This window comes from Bison bison, unplaced genomic scaffold, assembly GCF_000754665.1.
Source record: "Bison bison bison isolate TAMUID 2011002044 unplaced genomic scaffold, Bison_UMD1.0 scf7180017864167, whole genome shotgun sequence".
Lineage (NCBI taxonomy): Eukaryota > Metazoa > Chordata > Mammalia > Artiodactyla > Bovidae > Bison > Bison bison.
The window spans coordinates 1,031,594-1,052,792 of record NW_011494739.1 but is presented as its reverse complement, the minus strand read 5'-3'; the positions used below and the strand labels follow the sequence as shown (position 1 = coordinate 1,052,792).

Sequence of the window (21,199 nt, the reverse complement as noted above, 5' to 3'; positions counted from 1 at the left end):
ATAAAACTGATTACAAAACACGTTTCCTAAACAATTGTCACATCTAAGTGAAGCGTATATGGGCATCATTATACCATTCTTGTGAGTATTCTGTGGGTTTTGAGTTTTTCCAAATAAAAACGTTTTAAAAAAAATGTAACTCATTTGCTGGGGAAGCAGATTTTTGCCTTAGAATTTGCATCTCTTCCAATTTGCATTTCCCTCCATTTACATTCCTTTAAAATTGTGTATCGTTTACTACTAGAAACTTTGTGCACTTTCCCAGATGGCCTTTTACCAGTTTTATTTTTTTTGTTTGTTTTAATGTCCTTTATCTATTTATCTATGAGGGTCATAAAATTTTATTGTTAACAATTTATGTGTGATTTTCACACAGAAAAACATTAGCCTGTCATCTTTGTTACAAATCTTTTCTCTAGTCGTGTTTGCTTGTCATTTTTGGCTTTTCAGTCTGACTGATTTCCTTTTCACATAGTTGACTATATTCACTGACTTCCTCTGTGATTTCTACTGTTGTTTCTAAGCTAAGAAAAGATTTTCCCCTTGAAAGATTTCACAGCTACTCACTCAGCTCTGCTTCTTTATGGATTGCTTCAGTTGTTTGCTTGCTGTTCACCATTTAGCTCGTTGGTTCATTAGAACCTGGTTTCAGGTCCATCGCGGAGAGAGGAGGCTGGGAAATCAGCTGACCCACACTCCTCCTGTAGCCTCTGCTCCGAGAAACTAGGAAAGTCCCTGATTTCTCCTTCCTGAGGGTAGGAGCAGTATGCCGAGAAATGTGAGCACTTCTTTCAACAAAAGGGAGCAATTTCCCCCCCCTTAAAACCAGTAACTCTCTTTGCCTGAACATCCTCTTTTTCCATTTTTTAAATAATAACTTACTGCGGTATGTTCACATACCACACAGTTCACCCGGTTAAATCATACAACTCAATACTTCTTAGCATCTTCACACAAGCATCACCACCAACAGTTTTAGAACAGCTTCAGTTCAGTTCAGTTCAGCTGCTCAGTCGTGTCCGACTCTTTGCGACCTCATGAATTGCAGCATTCCAGGCCTCCCTGTCCATCACCAACTCCCAGAGTTCACTCAAACTCACATCCATCGAGTCAGTGATGCCATCCATCCATCTCATCCTCTGTAGTCCCCTTTTCCTCCTGCCCCCAATCCCTCCCAGCATCAGAGTCTTTTCCAATGAGTCAACTCTTCGCATGAGGTGGCCAAAGTACTGGAGTTTCAGCTTTAGCATCATTCCTTCCAAAGAACACCCAGGGCTGATCTCCTCTAGAATGGACTGGTTGGATCTCCTTGCAGTCCAAGGGACTCTCAAGAGTCTTCTCCAACACCACAGTTCAAAAGCATCAATTCTTCGGCGCTCAGCTTTCTTCACAGTCCAACTTTCACATCCATACATGACCACAGGAAAAACCATAGCCTTGACTAGGCGGACCTTTGTTGGCAAAGTAATGTCTCTGCTTTTGAATATGCTATCTAGGTTGGTCATTACTTTCCTTCCAAGGAGTAAGTGTCTTTTAATTTCATGGCTGCAGTCACCATCTACAGTGATATCGGAGCCCCCCAAAATAAAGTATGACACTGTTTCCATTGTTTCCCCATCTATTTCCCATGAAGTGATGGGACCAGATACCATGATCTTTGTTTTCTGAATGTTGAGCTTTAAGCCAACCTTTTCACTCTCCTCTTTGAACAGCTTCACCATCCCCCAAATCAGCTTTTCTAGGGCTTCCCTGATAGCTCAGCTGATAAAGAATCTGCCTGCAATGAAGGAGACCCTGGTTTGATTCCTGGGTTGGAAAGATCCCTTAGAGAAGGGATAGGCTACCCACTCCAGTATTCTTGGGCTTCTCTTGTGGCTCAGCTGGTAAAGAATCTGCCTGCAATGCGGGAGGCCTGGGTTCAATCCCTGGGTTGGGACGATCCCCTGGAGAATCGTCTACCCACTTCATTATTCTGTCCTGGAGAATTCCATGGACTGTATAGTCCATGGATCCCAAAGAGTTGGACACGACTGAGTGACTTTCACTCACTCCAAAAAAACCCAGTACTAATTATCTGTCATTTCCCACTTCCCTATAACCCCCTTTCCCAGCCCTATGCAACCACTTTCGTCTCTACGCATTTGTCTTTTCCAGACATTTCATGTAAACAGATTCATAAAATATGTGGCCTTTTGTATCTTACTTTTTTTTTTTTTGGCTGTGTTGCATGACTTGTGAGATCTTACTTCCCTGACTAGGGATGGAACCGAGCCCCAGGCAGTGGAAGCACAGAGTCCTAACTGCTGGACCTCAATGGAAGTCCTCTTAACTTCTTGTATTAAAGCCTAATGTTTTCAAGGTTCATCATGTTGTACCATGTATCAGTAGTTTTTTTCATCTTTTTTGTCTCCACATTTTGGCTATTAATAATACTTCTGTGAACATTTCTGCTCAAGTTTTTGTTTGGACATATGTTTTTATTTCTCTTGGGTAGACACTAGGTGTTGAGTTGCTAGTCACATGGTAATTCTGTATTTAACCTTTTGAACAACTATTAGACTATTTTCCAAAGTATTGCACAATTTTACATTCCCACCAACATGGTAGGAGGGTTCCAATTGCTCCACATCCTCGCCAACACTTGTTATTATCTGTCCTTTTAAATTATAACCACCTTAGTGGATGTGAAGTGGTTTTGATGTGCATTTCTTTGATGACTAATAATGTTATTCATGAGCTTCTCATGTTATTCATGAGGCCATTTGCGAATCTTTGCAGAAATTTCTACTCAGTTTTGCGCAGTTTCTCATTGGATTGTCCCTGTTATTGTTGAGCTGTAAGTTTCTAGATGTATTTCCAATACTGCTTCCTTATCAGATACATGATTTACAAATATTTTATCCCATTCTGTCAGTTGTCATTTGTCTTTTAAGGACTATTTTTTTAGAGCAGTTTTAGGTTTCACAGCAAAATTGAGAGGAAGGTAGAGATTCCCCATAGACCTCCTGCCCCGACATGTGCACGGCCTCCCCCATTATCAACACCACTCACCAGAGTGCTACATTTGCTACAATTGATGACCCCATGTCCATAGTTTATATTAAAGTTGTACGTTCTGTGGGTTTGGACAAATGTATAATGGTGTGTGTCCATCATTATTGTATCATACAGAGTATTTTTACTACCCTAAAAGTCCTCTGTGCACTTCCTCTTCATTTTCTTTATAGTGTCCTTTGAAACATAAAATTTTCTAATTTTGATAAAGTCCAATTTATCTACTTTTTGTCATCTGTGTTTTTGCTGTCCCATCTAAGAAGCTCTGCCTAACCCAAAGTCACAGTGACTTATTCTTGAATTTTATTCTAAGAATTTTATAATTTTGGCTCTTATATTTAGGTCTGTGGTCTGTTTGGAGTTAATTTTTGCCTGTGATATGGTAACATCATTCTTTCACACACTGATATCCAGGCATCCTCACCCCATTTGTTGGAAAGATGATGGTTGAAGTGAAGTGAAGTGAAAGTTGCTCAGTTGTGTCCGACTCTTTGCAACCCATTGGACTATACAGTCCCTGGAATCTTCCACGCCAGAATACTGAAGTGGGTAGCCTTTTCCTTCTCCAGGGGATCATCCAAACCCAGGGATCAAATCCAGGTCTCCCACATTGCAGGCAGATTCTTTACCAGCTGAGCCACAAGGGAAGCCCAAGGATACTGGAGTGGGTAGCCTATCCCTTCTCCAGGGGATCTTCCCAACCCAGGAATCGAACCGGGGTCTTCTGCAATGCAGGAGGATTCTTTACCAACTGAGCTACTAGGGAAACCCAAGATGATGCTTGCCCTCACTTAATTGCCTTGGCTCCCTTTTCGAAAATCAATAGACCAAAAACGTAAGGGTTCTCTTCTTATTTAGTGGTTTATTATGTGCTTATTCTCTTGAAATTAAGGCAGAAGAACTCTCAGACAAGTGTGACCAAAAAGTCTTTGAAGAGTTTTAAAGAAGACATTCTAGGAAAATGGTGCTAGGGAGGATACCCACTTCCTCTGGAGAGGCTGCAATCCTGCCGGATGTGCCACAGACACGGAGAAACATAAGTGTTAGGGGAGTCAGACTTGGATCAGTGACCTAGACGCTCTTACCTCCCCATCTGTGAACGGTCCAATGTTTCCGGCCAGGGTTCTCGGCCACCTCAGTCAATAGAAATTGATCAGAGGCAAGAAATACAGGAAGGTTTTATTGGGGTCCCTGCAGCAGCAGAGGGGAACAAGAACAAATAACAGGTTCCCTTGCTAGCTGGGCTCACCGAGGTGTGAGGCGTGGGTTATTTCTATGGGGTGAGGATAGGGCTGTGTCCAGGGTCAAGCTGGAAGTTTGGCTTAGGTGGTTTGCCCACCCCTTTGGTGGTGCTGTGTGCAGTACTCTGCTTTTGCTCCTGACTTCCTGCTTTTGCTCCCTGCCCTTCAGAAGTGGAAATAGGGCTCTTTGGTTTCTTTGTATCTTGTTGTCCAAAATTTTCCCCAGTTGCACATGCACGCAGTTCTTTTTAGTCCCTTATAGTTTCTTTGTATTTTTGCTTGAGGAGGAGATGTTTGTCCAGGTGCAAGCACTGCAGCAAAGGGTCCTGGTCCTAGGACTCCGCCTGTTTTACCAAGTCCAGGAGAAAGTTATGTTTGCCTCTTCGTGAGGTTTTGGGTTCCATCCTACTTAGCTATGTGGGGGAGGGTGGGGTATGCCAAGTGGCTGTCTCCCTGAGCCTTTCTGTGAGATGGGAGAGATTTGGGGAAAAGAGATGATGTGTGTGAACATGCTCTATAAGCTTTGAAATGTTGCTGATGTTACTGGTGGTGATGATACCGGTGATGGTGATGATACCAAAAGGCAGACTCTCAGGTTTGGGACTTCAAAGGTGGCCATCTTGACCCCATCCCAATGCTGGGTCATTTCTCCAATATTCCTACAATATAGCCACCTAGTCTGAGCCTCTCTAGTGACAGAGAGCTCAGAACGTCCTGAGAAGGCTGTTCTGTATTTGGTGTCTCTACTTGTTAGAAAGGGTTCTCTAGAGTGGGACAATCCTAACTAATCTAATAATATCAGCCATGCCAGGCACTGTAAAAGGTGCTTCTACACAGCATCTTATCTGATCTTTCAGATAACCCCGGGAGATCAACATACTACTAGGCACCGGCATTTAATAAGGGGGGAAACAGGCTCAGAGAGGTTAAGTGAGTTGCTCAGGAGCCCACAGCCAGTAAAGATAGATGCAGGCATGATTTGGACCCGAGTCCATCTGACTCCAAGACCCACACACCTGAGCTCTGGGCTGTTTGGTAGCCTTTCCTCAGAGATTCCCAAGCAAGGGTCTCCGTTTGGTCCCTGGGGGCTACCCTTCTTATCCACACTGGCCCTTGACCACTGACCTCTGCAGACGTTCACCTCACCAATGTCGCTGTGCAAAAGACGTCTCCCGACTACCACCCAAAGAAGGTGAGGAAGCTGGGCTCCTGCCCTCGGATATGGCCTCTGGGACTGGGCTGGGGTGGTGAGGAGGGAGAGCCGAGGAGAGTTCTCCAGAGAGGTCAGGTCACTGCCTGTTTTCAGGGCCCAGGGTAAGCGTATACATGGAGGCCCACAGATCACATGTTTAAATGTTTAAGAGTTACAAATCAAACCAGTACGCCCTTTAACAATATGTGTTGTGTCGTCCTACCTGGACAGATATTATCTATCTATCTACTACCTACCTACCTAATAACCTTCCAGAAGACCAGGTTCATATTTAGCATACTCAGACTTCTCAGAGTTAAGAGCCAGAACAGAAGAGTACAGAAAGAACTGGTCCCCAGCTCTCCACCACCCTGTGGGGGCCTCCTGCAAACACGCACACACCCAAAACAGCAAGCTGTGGGTGACTCCCTGGGTCTTGGAGTACCCACATGGCCAGTGCAATCTGTCCTCAAAGGGCAGGCCCAGGGAAGAGGCCGGTGCAGGGCATTTGGGCAGAGACTTCTGGGGTGGCGGATAGCAGGTGGTGCTCTAGAAAGAGAGGCCCAGGCTCTGGGTAGGCCACACCTCCTTGGGAGTGCAGATTCTCTGCCCTGTAAGGGTTCTGCTCATCACAGGACTCAGGGCTGGGCTCCCCTTGTCCAAGACTAGGGTCTGTGCTGATGGCAAATGGCCGTCCTGGTTGGCCAGGTCTGGGCTGATTAAAGTTTCCTCTCTCAACCTGGTGGTGGGGCCCAGGGCTGCAAGTGGATGCTGCAGCGCTTCCGGCAGTACCTGGCGTCCAAGCACGGGCCCGAGGCAGTAGAGACGCTTTTCAGCGACATGGACAACATCTTCATCAGAAGCCTGCAGAGCGTGCAGAAGGTGATCATCAGCGACAAGCACTGCTTTGAGCTGTACGGCTATGACATCCTCATAGACCAGGACCTCAAGCCGTAAGTGGATGGGCTGGTGGCCCGGAGAGCACGGGGGTTGCGGGGGAGGGGGGATGTTTTATACCCTCTGCACCCAAACTGCCTGGCTTTAAGCTCAGCTCTGCAACTTCCTGGCTGGGCATGCTTCCCTTCTCTGAGCCTTGACTTGCCTGGCTGTAAAATGGTCACTGTGCAGACAGGAATGTTATGAGGAAGAAATGAGCCCCATGCCCAACACTGGCCTTTCCCAAGCATCTGCTGAGTCAGCAACCCTCCCCTCCCATTAGGCAAGAAACTTCCCCTCTGTGAATCCTGGTGCTTTGAGGATGCAAAGGGCTGGGCAAGGGAGTATTGTTACCATGTCAATTCCCAGAATTTTGTGCCTTCCTGCAGTGCTCACGAGGAGGTTGAACACACCTGAGCTGTCAGGGAACACACTGATGGCCCTTGGGTGATACAACAGGGCACAGAAGCCCAGTGGGGTTGTCCAGGCAGCTTGAGGTCATGCAGTAAGTCCAGGGCTGAGCTGGGCCCAGAGTCCACGTTCCTGGACTGAGTAGCTTCCACCAGCACTATGGGTCCTGGACCCAGCCCCCTCCCCAGGGTCACTGTATCGCTCTTGGGGGCCTTTCTGAGCCAGGAGTAGGAGCCCTAGAGCAAAACCTAAGTCAGGCCCAAGTTCAAGAGAAACCAGGGCCAGGCCCCAGCAGGTCTCTCTCCTTTGCCCTCTGGGATGCAAGCTGTGCTACAGGCATTAATGTGGACACTGATGGGGGAAATGAGCTTAGAAGGAGGCAGTAGATAGGAAAAGGGGGCCCCAGTCTCTCACTGACCTGCTGGGTGAGCCCTCCGCCCTCTGTGCCCCAGATTCCTGTCTGTCAACTAACAGAGCTGCAGAAAACCAGAGGTCACAGGCTGGAAGCCCTTGGGCTGCTTTTGGCCTGCAGACACTTTGAGTTTGACCTTCAGAATGTTTTTATTTCATTGGGTTGATTTTCATCGACCATTTCCCATAACTGGAAGATGTTTGCACAAACATCGGGATGTTTTGGAAGAGTCAGAGGGTCTTAGAATTCTGGGTTCATATGCTCACAGGGCAACACTCTGCTTGAGCTGCCACAGCCACCCCTTCAGAGGTAGAACGCTCTTCCCAGCCCACCACAGGCCTACCCCTCCCTGCCACTCCCCACCCCCCTGACTTGGCAGGCTGGTTACCATCTTTTAAAAACCATCTTTTATTTAATACTTTTATTGATATATTTGGCTGCAACCGCACTTCATTGCAGCATACGGGCTACTTGCCCCCATGCATGTGGGATCTTGTTTTTTTAATTGGCCAGTAACGTTTGAACATATTTTTCAACATCAAGTTTTTACAGATAATACACATTTTTAAACTTTTAGTACTAGACAAAAATACCTAGTTCCAAAATTTGAAAAGTCCAAATATCAGTGTTTGAAAAAAGGTGTTAAGAATGCATGTGGGATCTTAATTCCCCCACTAGGGATTGAACCCACGCCCCTTGCATTAGAAGGTGGATTCTTAACCACTGGACCACGAGGGAAGTCCCCTGGTTACCATTTATAGACAAATGTTCACTAGGAAAGTTTCTCTCATACTCCAGCTCTTCTGAAAGAAGCCAAAGGAGTAATAAGCACAGGGCACAAAATTGTTCTTACCCTCACCAGCTTGCTTCATTTAAGTCACCACCTGGACCCTATGGGGGTTTCAGGTGTGACAGTTGTTTTCAAAAGTTTTAGTCCCTGAAACCTTTCTTCAGATGGAAACGTAGAGACAGCAGCGCTGGTTGAATTGAGGGTGGGGCCCTGGCACCTCATCTAGTCTCTCGTGAAATTCCAGGGACCAGGCAACCTTAAGATTTTCCATTCCCTTCCCTCCCCAGGTGGCTCCTGGAGGTCAATGCGTCCCCATCACTGACAGCCAGCAGCCAGGAGGACTATGAGCTCAAGACCTGCCTCCTGGAAGACACCCTGCACATTGTGGACATGGAGGCCAGGTGAGAGAGGGCAGCCTCGCTCATACACCCCTGTACCTCCCCATCAGGGCTCCCGCTGAGGAGAGAGAACTTGGAACCCTGGAACTTGAGAGGACCTCAGAGATGTCTCTGGCCCCTCCACCCTCCCCCGCCCCACTGTTCCACAGGTGGGGAAACTGTGATGTTCACACAGGATCAGGTCCTGGCCCAAGGATTCGGCCCTGACCCAGCAGAGCAGGGCCAACTACAGCTTTCTGAGATTCAGTCCCGCAGAATTTCCTCAACCTTTCCTGACTGTGGGACCCTGACCCAGTCACTTCTCTCTGAACCTCAGTGTCCTCATCTGTAAAGTGGGAGATTTCATATCTAACTCTCAGGGTTGTTAGATTAATTTACAAAGGTAATTTATTTTAACATGTCTAACTCACAGTAAGTACTCAGTAAGAGGCTATTTATTGATATAATGATGTATATATAATAGGAAGATCCAGGGTTTGACTTCAGGAATGGCTCAGACAGTGTTGGCTGGTTTGTCTGTTCTCACTTTCCTCTTTCTCACCTCTTTCCTCTCTGTTAGTTTCTCCCCAGTTATTCCAGCAAAATTTTGAGGGCTGACTCTCATTGCTCCCTGGCGGAATTGAGTCACATGCCCATCCCTGAATCAATTACTGGGACTCTGATTGACCAAGCCTAGGTCTTGTGCCCTCTCCCAGGGGTTGGGGTCAGCCCCACTTGAACCATGAGAGTGAGAGAGTGAGGCTGGTTTTCAAAAAGGAAACCCCAGGTACCCAAAGGCTAAAAGAAGTGAAATGGATGCTGAGCAGGCAGAACCTCAGGTGTCCACCACCCTCATCCACCATCACTTATTCCTTCAGCAAACACTTGAGGCCCTCCTGTGTGCCAGGCCTGGTGCTAAACACTGGGGAACGGTAGATAAAGGACACGGCAGTCCTAGTCCCCGCCTTCGTGGAGTCTGATCTGGGAAGGACAGCAGACTTTAAACCAGAAAGCACGTTACTGGGGCCAAGTGTGGAAGCCTGGGGACAAATGGGGGATGACCCCCTCAGGTTATCCCCCACTTTGGATGGACAAAAGGTACTCGGACAGGGTGGGCACCAGTAGGGTGCTGGGAGTGTGCAGGGCCCTGGCCTGAGGACCCCACCAGGTGAACCTTCATTAACCCTTTGTACCTCCTGCTTGTCCAGGCTCACAGGAAGGGAGAAGCGAGTAGGAGGCTTTGACCTCATGTGGAATGATGGCCCTGTCAGCAGAGAAGAGGGCGGTCCTGACCTATCGGGGATGGGGAACTTTGTGACCAACACACATCTCGGTATGTGGGGCTAGATGGGGAGTGGGTACATGGGAGGTGGCAAGTAGTCTGAAAGGCAACTTTTCATGGAGGTTAGAATGTTTTACTAGATTTCTATTGTTTGGTATTTTTCTCTGTGTACACTTTTATTGACTTAATGTGCTGTGCTGTGCTTAGTCACTCAGTGATGTCCAACCCTTTGTGATCCCATGAACTGTAGCCTGCCAGGCTCCTCTGTCCATGGGGATTCTCCAGGCAAGAATACTGGAGTGGGTTGCCATGCCCTCCTCCAGGGGATCTTCCCAACCCAGGGATTGAACCTAGGTCTCCCACATTGCAGGTGGATTCTTTACCATCTGAACCACCAGGGAAGCCCAGAATGTTTTAATTTGGTCTAAAATTTACCAGCTGTGTGACCTTGAGCAAGGGACTTAACCTGTTCCTCATCTGTAAAACAGAGATTCAATAGTTTCTATCTCAATATATGCCTAGAATACTGCACGGCATGTGGTGAAGGATATTATTTATCTGTTATGAGGCAGATTTCAAAAAGCTTAGGTGGCACATAAACAAAAAACACGATATGTTGCTAAAAGAAATTAAGGACTTCAGGGCTTGACCTTAAACTTGGCTTTTAAAAAGTGAAAAATTTCCCTGACTATAAAAATTATTCACACTCATTGTAGAATATTTGAAAACTAAAGAAAGAAATGAAAAAAAATCATCCAAACATAACCATCTTTAACAATCTGGTGTATTTCCTTCCAATTTTATAAAAATGCATATATTCATATTTTTTTCTACAAAATTGGCATTGGGCTGAAGCTTTGAGTCTAACTTTTCCACATAGCATTTTCCAGCTCATTCAATAACATTAGTAAGAGCCTCTATTTTGGGCTTACTTGGTGGCTCAGCTGGTAAAAAATCCACCTGCAATGTGGGAGACCTGGGTTCGATCCCTGGGTTGGGAAGATCCCCTGGAGGAGGGAAAGGCTACCCACTCCAGTATCCTTGCCTGAAGACTCCATGGACTAAAGGCAGACAGGACTGAGCAACCTTCACTCACTCTCTTTTGGAAACACACTATGGCCAGGTCCAGACTACTTTACATACATTATCTCATTTCACTTTTAGGCAGCCTTGATTATTTTACAGACGTGGAAAAGGTCTCCAGATGTTAGATCACGCACCAACGGTCTTGGTCATAAGTGGTGAGAGAGGCCTTGAACCCAATCTGTCCAACTTCAAAACCTGAAAGCTAGGCTGCTAGCACTTGTCCCTTGGCAAAATTAGAAACAAAATCACCATACAGCTGCAAAAACATCCCCAAATTTATGAAACCAATTTCACATAATTGAGCATTTGGCATGACTCCAGTTTTTCACTTTTATAAATAATGCTGTGAGGACATCCTCTCAAATAAAGTTCAACTGAAACTGGCTATTTTTTTTAGGACAGATTCCTAGGAATAGAACTACTGGGTTAAAAAAATGGACTTATTACAGTCAAATTGCTTTCTTAGAAAGATTACACAAATTTGCAAGCTCTGAATTTAAAATGACAGCAGCAGCAGCAACAAAAAAACCTTTGCCAACTTCATAGGTAAAAATATTTACTTGTTTTCTGTGCATTCCATTGATTATGTGTGAGGCTTCAGAGTTAAAATTTGCAGTTGTTCTTTTGTGAGCTGTCCATACTTATTTTCCCCCCCAGTGGGCTTCCATTTTTCTAAATTTGTAAAGGCCTTGGATATTAATATATTGAGGATATTTTCCCTCTGTCAAACTTACTGTAAATATTTTCCTTTTGTTTGAATATTTCCATTCAAACAAAATGAGTTTGTCATTTTCCTTTTTGTTTGTGGCATTTTTCTTCCTTCTTTTTTGATGAAAAGTTTTGAGTATCTTTTAGGGTTTGGTATGATTTAGGATTGGGTTTGGCTGCAAACAACTAACAAACTAATAGTTACCCAGAGAGGAACTGATTTGTCTTGAGTCACCAGAAGTCATTGGGGAGGCCATAAGTGACAGATGCACAGTGCCACCAAGGACCCAGATCTTTCTTTACCACACTCAGCCTGTTAGCCCTGATGCTCATGCTTGTTGCCTCATGGCTGCTCCAACTCCAGACACTGTGTCCTTATCCCAGGCAGGCCCAAGGGCCAAAGGCTTTCCTTCAAGCTTTGACTGTTCCCAAAGGAAAGCAGGTAACTCTGCTGACATCTCACCCGCTAGAGCTGGGTCACATGGCGCCTCCGCTGCAAGGAGGCCCGGGAAGTCAAGTTCTAAGCAGTTTGCTTTGAGGAAGGCAGAGGAGAGGCGGTTTGTGAATGCTTCTCCCACGGCAGACCCCTAGGGCCTGCCACATGGCGTTGTTGGAGGATGGCTATACAATGCTTTCAAGCTGTACAATCACCTGGAAATCTTGTTAAAATGCTGTTCTGACTCAGTAGGTCTGGAAGAAGAGGGCTAAGAGTCTGCACACCTAAAAGCCCCCTAATAGTTAACTATTGTTGTGTACAAATTCTCTTGAAGCTTTGCAGCTTGCAACGACTGTCTTACTTGCTTATGATTCTTTAGGTGTGGCTTGGGGTCTCTTACAGGGGCAGGCACTTAGCAGATGTGCTGAGACATGGTGGCCTAGGATAGCTTCATTCACATGTGCGGTGGTCAAGACGGGCTGTCAGCTGCCTTTTCTTCCAGGTGGCCACTCGTTCACACAGTAGTCTCAGGGTTCCAAGAAGGCGAGAGAAGACAGTGAAGCCTCTTGAGGCCTAGGCTCAGAAATTCCACGTGTCATTCTGCCACAGTCCGTTAGCCAAAGCCTGTCCAGCCCAGATTCAGGGGTCAAGGAAATAGACTCCATCTCTTGATGGGAGGAGAGGCAGTTACTTTGCAGATAGGTCCATAGAGGACTAAGAGGATTGTCACAGCCACCTTTGCTAACAATCCACCTCAGATATCAGTGCCAATGGTTCCTGCACCATATTTAAGCAGCAAAGACTCAGAACAGTGGTTCTCCAGTTGAGTATCTGGGTGGGTGATTTTGAATATAAGAGGAGCTGGCCGGGGGTGGGAAGAGTATTGATGAAATGAATTAGGGATGTGTTGGCAATCTGGTGAAAAGATCAACAGATAACCCAGAGATGAGCCTAGAACTCCAAGAGATTTGAATTGGACACGAAGGTTTGTGAATTATGAATGAATTATGAACCTTAGTTAAGGCTAAGGCTCCACGGAACTCACTTTGGAAAACCCCTGGGATTGGCATTTAGTGGACTTGCAGCTCAGGGAAGCCTTGATTGCTGTTGAGTGCCTAGGAGGCAGGGGTGGGGCTCTGGGGAGCTGAGAAACATGGCAGACACCTCCAGGTCAGTAGTTGTGCCCAGGGGGATTCAGTCATTCAACCACTGTTTGTGAGGTGCCATTAGTGCACCTGGCACAAGATTAAATGACCATGGAGTTGCCTCAAGGATCAGCTCTGAGCACAAAAGAAAGGAAACACTGTGAATGCACTAGGAGAGGATGTGAAGTCAGCCTGAACTGCCTGGGACACCCTCCCACAAGAGTAGGAGCCACCTCTGGGGCCATCCACCTCTTAGCTGAATGTGCCTGACACACGAGATTTAGGTACCAGGCCCTGTGCCAGCTTTAAGTGCATTTTCACGGAGCAAAGCCAGAAGGCAGGGCAATATGGGGAGTGGTTAAGAGCTTGGCCTCCGGAGCTAGGCAGCCTGGGTTCAAGCCTCAGTCCTGCTACTAATTGTGCGATTTGGAGCAAACTACTTCACCTCTCCGAGCCTCCTCTTCTCTTGCATACATTATGCCTGTGAAAGCTCAAGTCAAATCTACATCCTCACCTGAAGTAGCCCCTGATTTGGGGTAGGCCCCCAGTGAATACTACCTGATCCTTGCATTTACCCCATAAAGCAGGTATCCTGATGTACAGATAAGAAAACTGATGCTCAAAGAGTTAAGTGACCTGTCTAAAGGCCATGGCGGTTGAGAGGGGATACGTGCTAGGTCGCATCAGTCATGCCCAACTCTGCAACCCTTATGGACTATGATACACCAGGCTCCTCTGTCCATGGGATTCTTCAGGCACGAATACTGGAGTGGGTTGCCTTCCCCTCCTCCAGGGGATTTCCTGACCCAGGGACTGAACCCACGTGTCTTCTATCTCCTGCATTGGCAGGTGGGTTCTTTACCACTAGCTCCACCTGGGAAACCATCTGTGGTTGCCCGGCTTCTGCTGGCCCCTCCTTCTGCAGGTAGTAGGAGCACCGGCCCCTTCTACTCCCCTAAGACCCCTCGACCAAGGACAGCCCATCCCAGTCAACTCTCCACTTCCCTTCCAGGCTGCGTCAATGATCGGAAGGAACAGCTGAGGCAGCTGTTCCGCTCCCTTCAAGGCCAGAAGAAAACGCCCAACTAACCCCCAGCATGGAGAACCACTGGTACCACAACGGCTCTCTCTCTGCTCCCCGTTTTTCAGCACAGCAGCACTCAGAGCACTCAGTCGCCCTCCCTTCCGGCCTGGCAGCTGCTTTGGCCCAGCACCCCACCCTACCCTGGATATCTTTGCACCAGAAGAGAACCAATCTCTGGGACTGGATAGATTTTAACCTTGATGGATTGGTTAGCTTGGTGAAGAGGAGAAATGCAGCAAGTTATACCTGAGGGAGATCACATCTAATAAAGCATTACAGCCCTTATTTGGAGAGTCTTTGGGCTCCAGGTTTGGCTCAGGGAATGCTGTTGCCGCAACCACATCTTCCTGGTTTTGACCCTTTGATGTCTCTCAGGGGATGTGTTGATAGGCTCCTCCAAGAGCAAGGGCTCAGTTCTTAAATTGTGTTCGCAAAGCAAGCAGTTGTTAAGATTGTGTGTTTACTGGGGGTCCGAGTAAGGGCTGAGCCTTAAATACATCCTGCCCTTCTTACAATACCCTGACTGCATGTCAGGGGACCCATGGAGCTCCCTGATCATCTGAAAACCAGTGGGCCAGAGCATCCCCATTTCTCAAGTAGAGAAGGCAAGGATCAGGCAGGCAGAGCTGCTTAGTGAGTCTCCATGAAGGTGCACTTATTAAGTCAGCTAGATGACCTAGGTGCCTCTCTGGGCCTTCCTATTTGAGGTTGGGAGCTGAGCTTTTTAGATTAGAAAGCCCTGGGCTGTCAGGCAGAGATGGCTTGGGGAGTTGGGCACATGTAAGAATGTCTGCATTTTCCACATTCCAACGCCTCTTGGTTGAAGAGGAGTTGAACCAAGAATGGGCTGGTGGCTAACTGCTTCAGGACAACCTTTCAAGGGACCCCAGGCAGCTCCTCTATCACTCCGCCTGCTTCAGGACAGTTCTTTTAACTGAAAACAGCAGAATCTGACTGCAGGGGGAAGGGAAGGGCTTTTCAAAGAAAAATACTGGCAAATCTAAGTAGGTCAGCTAGCCTTGGGAAGGCCAGAAGCCAGGCCATTCTGGGGCTCCTGCTCCAGAATGTGGGGGCTTCCCTCATCCCTGTGACTGGGTAAAGCCCAGACAACGCTAGGAATGGGGTCCACGTCTCCAGGAGAAAGAATCTGATTGGCTCTTCTTTGGCCTAGCATCTACCTGGCCAGATAGGCAGGGTCAACATTCAGAGAGAACTTTGAGCCAAGCAGTCATCCAGACAGTATCTACCAGTGAATGCCATAACTCCCCATTTTCTTACATTTTTATTTTAAAAAATACAACAGCAACATGTCCTTCCCTTGCACCCAACCATGTAGTTTCTATTCTGAGGGAACCACATAACTGTCTGCACACAAATTATGAGCTTATTAGACACCTGTCTTTGCTTCTCACTTTGATGTATCTTGAAGCTTGTTCCAGATCAGTTTTCAGCTTCCTTATTCTTGATTACAGCTGTGTAATAGTCCACTATTTGGAGTTATCACATCCTTTCATCTACTCTGGACATTTAGTTTCCGATTCCACCTCCCTACTTCCTAGGGCCACCTTGGAGAAACCCCAGCAATTTCTACTAAAAAAAAAAAACTCAAAAGGATGCAAAACCAGAGGTTTGGGCCAAATGTGGCTTATATAAAGTGTTTTGTTTGGCCAATATTCAAGCTTTTTACAATTTTCTGAATTAATCAGCAGTATTTAAAAAGCAAAGGATTCAACTTAAAAAATCTAAATTTCTAGGTTTTCGAAGAAAGCACAAGATCTGGCCATGGCAGCCTGTGTCCCCGCATTTAACTATCGGCCAGAACCAAACGGAGTGCCCTCTCCACCCTGCCCTGACGTCATTTCAAGGAGGAACCACTGCCCCTTCATAGACAGTACTCCAAAGGGAGTGGCATACCTTCCATTAAGGACAAGTGAGGTAAAGACTAGAAGCTACTATTCGTTCATTTAGGTAACATGTATTGAGCCCTTGAGGCACACCGAAGACATCCCTCCCGGCACATTCACATTAGGGTCGCAGACCCTGAAGGCAGACGGGAGCTCTAAGCAGCGCTGCCCGGGTTCTGCTTTCAGAGCCCGTGGAGTCGCGTCCCGCCTAAGCACAACACAGCAGGATGGCCCTCATCCATTGCTGGCGCAGGGCTCTGCAAGGCCTTCCTGACTCCAGAGCAGCCGAGGTGGGATGACAAGCAGCACCCGCTCTGGACTCCATCCCGGGGGTGAGCAGGAAAATGGGCCCCAGTGGCAGCACGGGGGCCTGTGTGTCTGCCTGTGCTGAACCACAGAGCACTAACATCCTGTCCTTCATCCAGCACAGGAGCCTCCTGTAAGCCTCCTGCTTTATTCCAATTCTGCTACACACACTGCTTGAAAATACGTCTCTCTCTTTCTGAGAGGAATGCTGGAATGAGGCTCCCACTCTTCTCCCTCCAGGGCCCATTCCAACAGCAGGCCATTGTTGAGAAGTGCCTGCTGCAGTCCTTCTCGCACCCCCATTGGCGCTGCCCCCACCCACCTCCTGGTGGCTACCAGGGCCTGTCAATGGGCCTTGTGTCCATCCAGCCCCAGTGGTCAGGCCGGCAGATACTGGTGTAGGCTGAGGGTTCCCTCCTGCTGTCAAAAAGTAGCCAAGTGCTACAGACAAAGAAGCTTCGTACATGGCTATGGCTGCATTTCTCACACCTGTCCCCTTGCAGGGTAGATCCTGTCCTTGCAGGTTTCAAGGCTGGAGAGTTCTGGGTCCTCCATGACCCAGGGGAGGATACTGGTCTTAGGTCCCCCACCTGGGTTCTTAGGTTTCATCCTTTCAAGATGACCTTGAGAGCTTTAAGCTCATCCTGGTTGAGGGGAGTCAGGTTAAAGCCCTTCAGCTCCGGTTTGCCTAGGGGAAGAATTCATCAGTGAGTCAGGGCTCCCGTTGTCCAACCTACTGGCCCTGGAGTCTAGCCTGGCAATGCAGCTTACACTGCATTCATGCTGCCAAAAACTTGGCCTTGAAATCTGACAGAGAAGGGCCTCAAATTCTGCAAAGCACAGAACGAGGAACATCAACACCTGTTCCTGAGTTACCAAGAACCTGCAGAGTCATGACGGCTGTGCAGAACCCTCCTAATTTGTGCCAGACTGACCAATTTGGAGTGGTTAGGTTTACCTAGAAATTCAGCTCTAACCTGGACCACCTGACTGAGGCTTTCTGACCCTTAGTCAGAGGTATCTTGGCCCCCACAGTCACACCCTGGCATAAAATGTGAGACACTCCATGCCATTCTTGTGCCTGAAAAGAACTTGTAACAGGAATAAGATCCCACCAACTTCCTGTCCATTCCATCTCTGGTCAGCTCAAGACAACCCTGCCCACTTCCCACTCACCAGCTGCCCACCCCAGCCTGCCAAGTCTGAGCTCATACTGTCTCCCCTCCTGGTTTCCAGCCCCACGCTTAGTCCCCAGGCCAATACCTTGGGCCTCAAAGAGGCGATTGACCTTCACTTTAAGTTGTTTTCGGAGTCTTTCTATTTCTTTATCCAGATGTTCCTGATCTGAAAAAATGAGACAAGCAAACAAGATGAGGTTACACTACAGACACCCAAGGATACCAGCCTCTGCCCAGCCCCACTGAAGGCAGGGGTCTGAGCATGCGGGGGTGAAAATGGGACTTGGGAGACCAGTTGAGGAAGAAACTAAAGGCTAAAGAAGGGACATGGCCTACCCCGACCACTGAGTGAGCCCAGAACAGGGCTGAGCACACTAGTTTCCCAACTTGCAGTTTATCAGCCTGTTTTCATTATGCAAAGTACCCTGGGCAGTGGATGGGGAAGGCAATACCAGGACTTTAGGTCACCCTCTCACAATGAAATTATGGAAAATTCAGATTTAAGAATAAAAAGACACAGCCTATTCGAAGATGGATGGAAAATAGGTGGTTGACGAAGTTTACAAACCCACATCCATCCAGGTGAGGAGTTTTCACAACAGCAGGATTGTGGTAACTGTGACCTGAACAGTCAACATTCTGTCTCATGCTCACACTTAACCAATTCATGGCAGGGAAGAGAAGGCTGTCTTACAGAATGGACTGTGCCCAAAGGCAGATGCATCGTGAGAAGTGCAACCAACTGATGACACCCAACCAACTCCATCTGCTGTTTTCACCCACTCATGAGTGACATTTTTGCCTTTCCTACAGACCTTCATTCTTTCTGATGGTGATAAGCCCTGACCAGCTAAGCATTCTGACCTGGGCAGTCGCTCGGGTTCTCGTTGTAAATGAGTAACCACCATCTTGCATGATCTTTGTTTAGCCTGTGTCCATCCCTGAGAAAGAGATGCTGCCCTGGAACCCTTCTAGGTCAGTGACAAGACCACACTCATGGGCCAAGAGAGCTGGGGACCTGACCCTCAACCCAGGCAGGCAAGGCCCTCTGGAAGCTTACTCTAAGCAGCCTCCAGTCCCTCTGCAAGTACAATGACAATTCAATTTTATAACCATGATTTTAGTATATGTTTTCTTCTTTTTTTTTTTTTAAATGTTTATTTATTTAACTGTGTTGGGTCTTAGCTACAATGCATAAGCTTAGCTGTCCTTTGGCATGTGGGACCTTAGGTCCCCACCAGGGACCCAACCCGAGTCCCCTGCACTGGAATGTGGACTCTCAACCACTGGACCACCAAGGAAGTCTCTAGTGGATGTTTTTCAACAGAAGTTTCTCCTCAAAGCTGATCTACTTTCCTTTGACAGAATTTCAGTTTCAACAGGGATAGAGTTACCCTGTTTTCAGCGGCAGTGGCAACCGTGCTGCTGGTTCTCTTGGCCCACATGTTTTCAGGGGTGAGGAAGAGAAAACGTGTAACCTGCCCTTATCCCAGCCAAGGACCCATCTGCAGCCTGACCTTTTGCTTTCATGACTTTTCTCCAAAGAGCCTCTAGGATCATGGTTGTGAGATCTGTTGTGTACCCTAGTGTGGCAAACTCAAGAGCTTCATGCTCCTCAAACCTCCATCTTCAAGCCTGATGCTACTCCGGGGATGTGAAAATATGAGCACGTGCCTTAGATCTGACCAATGAGGTATCAGCAGAAGTCCCTGAGGAGGACGGTCTTATTTCCAAACTAGAGAGCAAGGCCATATATGGAGAAAACCTTCCTGCCTCTCCTCTAGCCTGGCTCTCAGACACGAGGCCTGCAATCATGACACAACAACCAAGAGAATACATCGACTCTGCTGAGCAGCTGTGCCAGTCCTGGACTGCCCATCTCTGGACAACTTCGTACATGAGATGAACAGAACTGTATTTCCTTAAGTCCTACTAACTGCTAGAGTTCTGTTATTTGCAGTCCAACTCATTCCTCAATGACAAACACGCACTATGCTGCTGCTGCTGCGTCACTTCAGTCGTGTCCGACTGTGCGACCCCATAGCTAGGTACATATATTATTTTATCTCAACTTTTACAACAACTGTGCTATGTAGACGTATCCCCCTTCAGAGATGAAGAAACAACTCAGTGGCACAGCAAAGATTAAAATGCACACAGCCACCAGCCACCTCGCATCAAGCTGCCAGAAGCTGGGGTGGGGGTGGAGAGGGTGTGGCATGGGGGGTGGTGCTGTTCCTGACCCCTGCCCAGGAGGCTTACCTTTCTCAATCATTTCCTTTGTCTCAGGGTGAGGCATCCTGATAAACATGTTCCCAAAGCAAACCATCACGTCTTCTGAAATGGCAAATAGTCATTCCTTCAACAAATATTTTGATGTCAGGCATTGCTTTAGATGCTGAAAACACAGCAAAACAGGACGAAATTCCTGCCTTCCTAGCTTATGTTAGAGTGGAGAAGAGAGACTATACAACAACGTCAAGACAATACAGATATGATTCATCAGACCCTGAAAGGTATCTTAGAGAAAACTAAAGCAGGGAAAGAGAGATGGGGAATGCCAAAAGGAGGAGCTTGTCATTTATACCAGGCAGTCTGGGAAGGTCTTACAGATTATGTGCCATTCCGGCAGAGACCTGAAGAAAATGAGGAGTGTAAGCCCTGCAGACACACATCTAGGGAAAGAGCGAGCCAGGCAGAGGAACCAGGAACAGCAAGGATCAGTAATGTGCCGGTGTGTCAGAACAGCAAGGAGAGCAGTGAGGGTGCAGCTGATGAGCGAGCATTGAGGGCAGAGGAGACAAGGGGGGAGAGTTCAAGGAAATCAGTTAACACAGAGTCCTGTAGGACTCTGGAATTTTACTCTGGTGAGACAAGAAACTGGAAGGTTTCAGGCTTTCCAGTGCACTTTATGTGCTTGGTTCCTGAGGCCCTTCATCATGGCCTGGCCTCTGCCCATCTCTCCAGCATGATCACATGCCCCTCCCCTATTGCTTCCTCTATCGCTACCACTTAGCCTCACCTAAAGAGCTGCCATCCCATTATCCAAGATCAACCCTGTGTTCACTTCCTTCTTCGGCTTTCTTACAATTTTCAGTTCTGTATTTATGCTGTTGACTTACCTGTAGAGCACAAGGGCAGGAGCTTCACTGTTTTTACACCCCCAGCACTTTCCCAGTGTCAACTGATAAGCTAGCAGCTAACAACCTGCCACTGAGGTAAGAAACTGAAACCCTGAGCCACAGTCTACGTCAGACCTGCAATACTGTCTCTCCCGTCTCCAGGGCTGTGCCACACACCTGTGGCCTCCTGCCTGGTCTCTAACAGGAATAAGTCAAAGGCATTAGAAGGTAAACTGAACAGGCCTCTGGGCTGCAGCAATGAAGCTAGGCTTACCAGTGAGGCTGAGATCCTTCTGCAGGGCCCTCAGGCCCTCCCGGTTCCGATTCCTTTTGGTATCCAGGTCCACAATCTGAAAAGCACAGGGGCAGGAGGGAACTCAGTTACCTCCTACCCTGGTCTGTACTCCCAACAGATGTTGGGGATGTTAAAACCTAACAAAGACGACAAGGCATCGTTCCTCGGTTAATTCTAATGTCCTGCCTAAGTGGACAGATGTGTGAAGGTACTTCTTCCCCTACTCAGCTTCCAGCTCCT

At 47.5% G+C, this 21,199-nt stretch overlaps 2 protein-coding genes across 2 annotated transcripts in view; one reads left to right on the top strand and one right to left on the bottom strand.

Moving 5' to 3' along the window:
- The window catches only part of TTLL9 (tubulin tyrosine ligase-like family, member 9), a 49,671-nt gene extending 35,232 nt beyond the window's left edge, over positions 1 to 14,439 (top strand). Inside the window, exons 11-15 of the mRNA XM_010841738.1 lie at positions 5,429 to 5,487; positions 6,244 to 6,440; positions 8,324 to 8,437; positions 9,622 to 9,746; positions 14,083 to 14,439. Of these exons, the coding sequence (XP_010840040.1) occupies positions 5,429 to 5,487; positions 6,244 to 6,440; positions 8,324 to 8,437; positions 9,622 to 9,746; positions 14,083 to 14,159 (572 nt within the window). The 3' untranslated portion in view covers positions 14,160 to 14,439. The remainder of the gene's footprint in view (positions 1 to 5,428; positions 5,488 to 6,243; positions 6,441 to 8,323; positions 8,438 to 9,621; positions 9,747 to 14,082) is intronic.
- Positions 14,440 to 15,420: 981 nt separating this feature from the next.
- The window catches only part of PDRG1 (p53 and DNA-damage regulated 1), a 7,492-nt gene continuing 1,713 nt past the window's right edge, over positions 15,421 to 21,199 (bottom strand). The window contains exons 2-5 of the mRNA XM_010841739.1: positions 20,939 to 21,019; positions 19,805 to 19,879; positions 17,628 to 17,708; positions 15,421 to 17,052 (exon numbers count right to left, since the gene is read on the bottom strand). Of these exons, the coding sequence (XP_010840041.1) occupies positions 16,970 to 17,052; positions 17,628 to 17,708; positions 19,805 to 19,879; positions 20,939 to 21,019 (320 nt within the window). The 3' untranslated portion in view covers positions 15,421 to 16,969. The remainder of the gene's footprint in view (positions 17,053 to 17,627; positions 17,709 to 19,804; positions 19,880 to 20,938; positions 21,020 to 21,199) is intronic.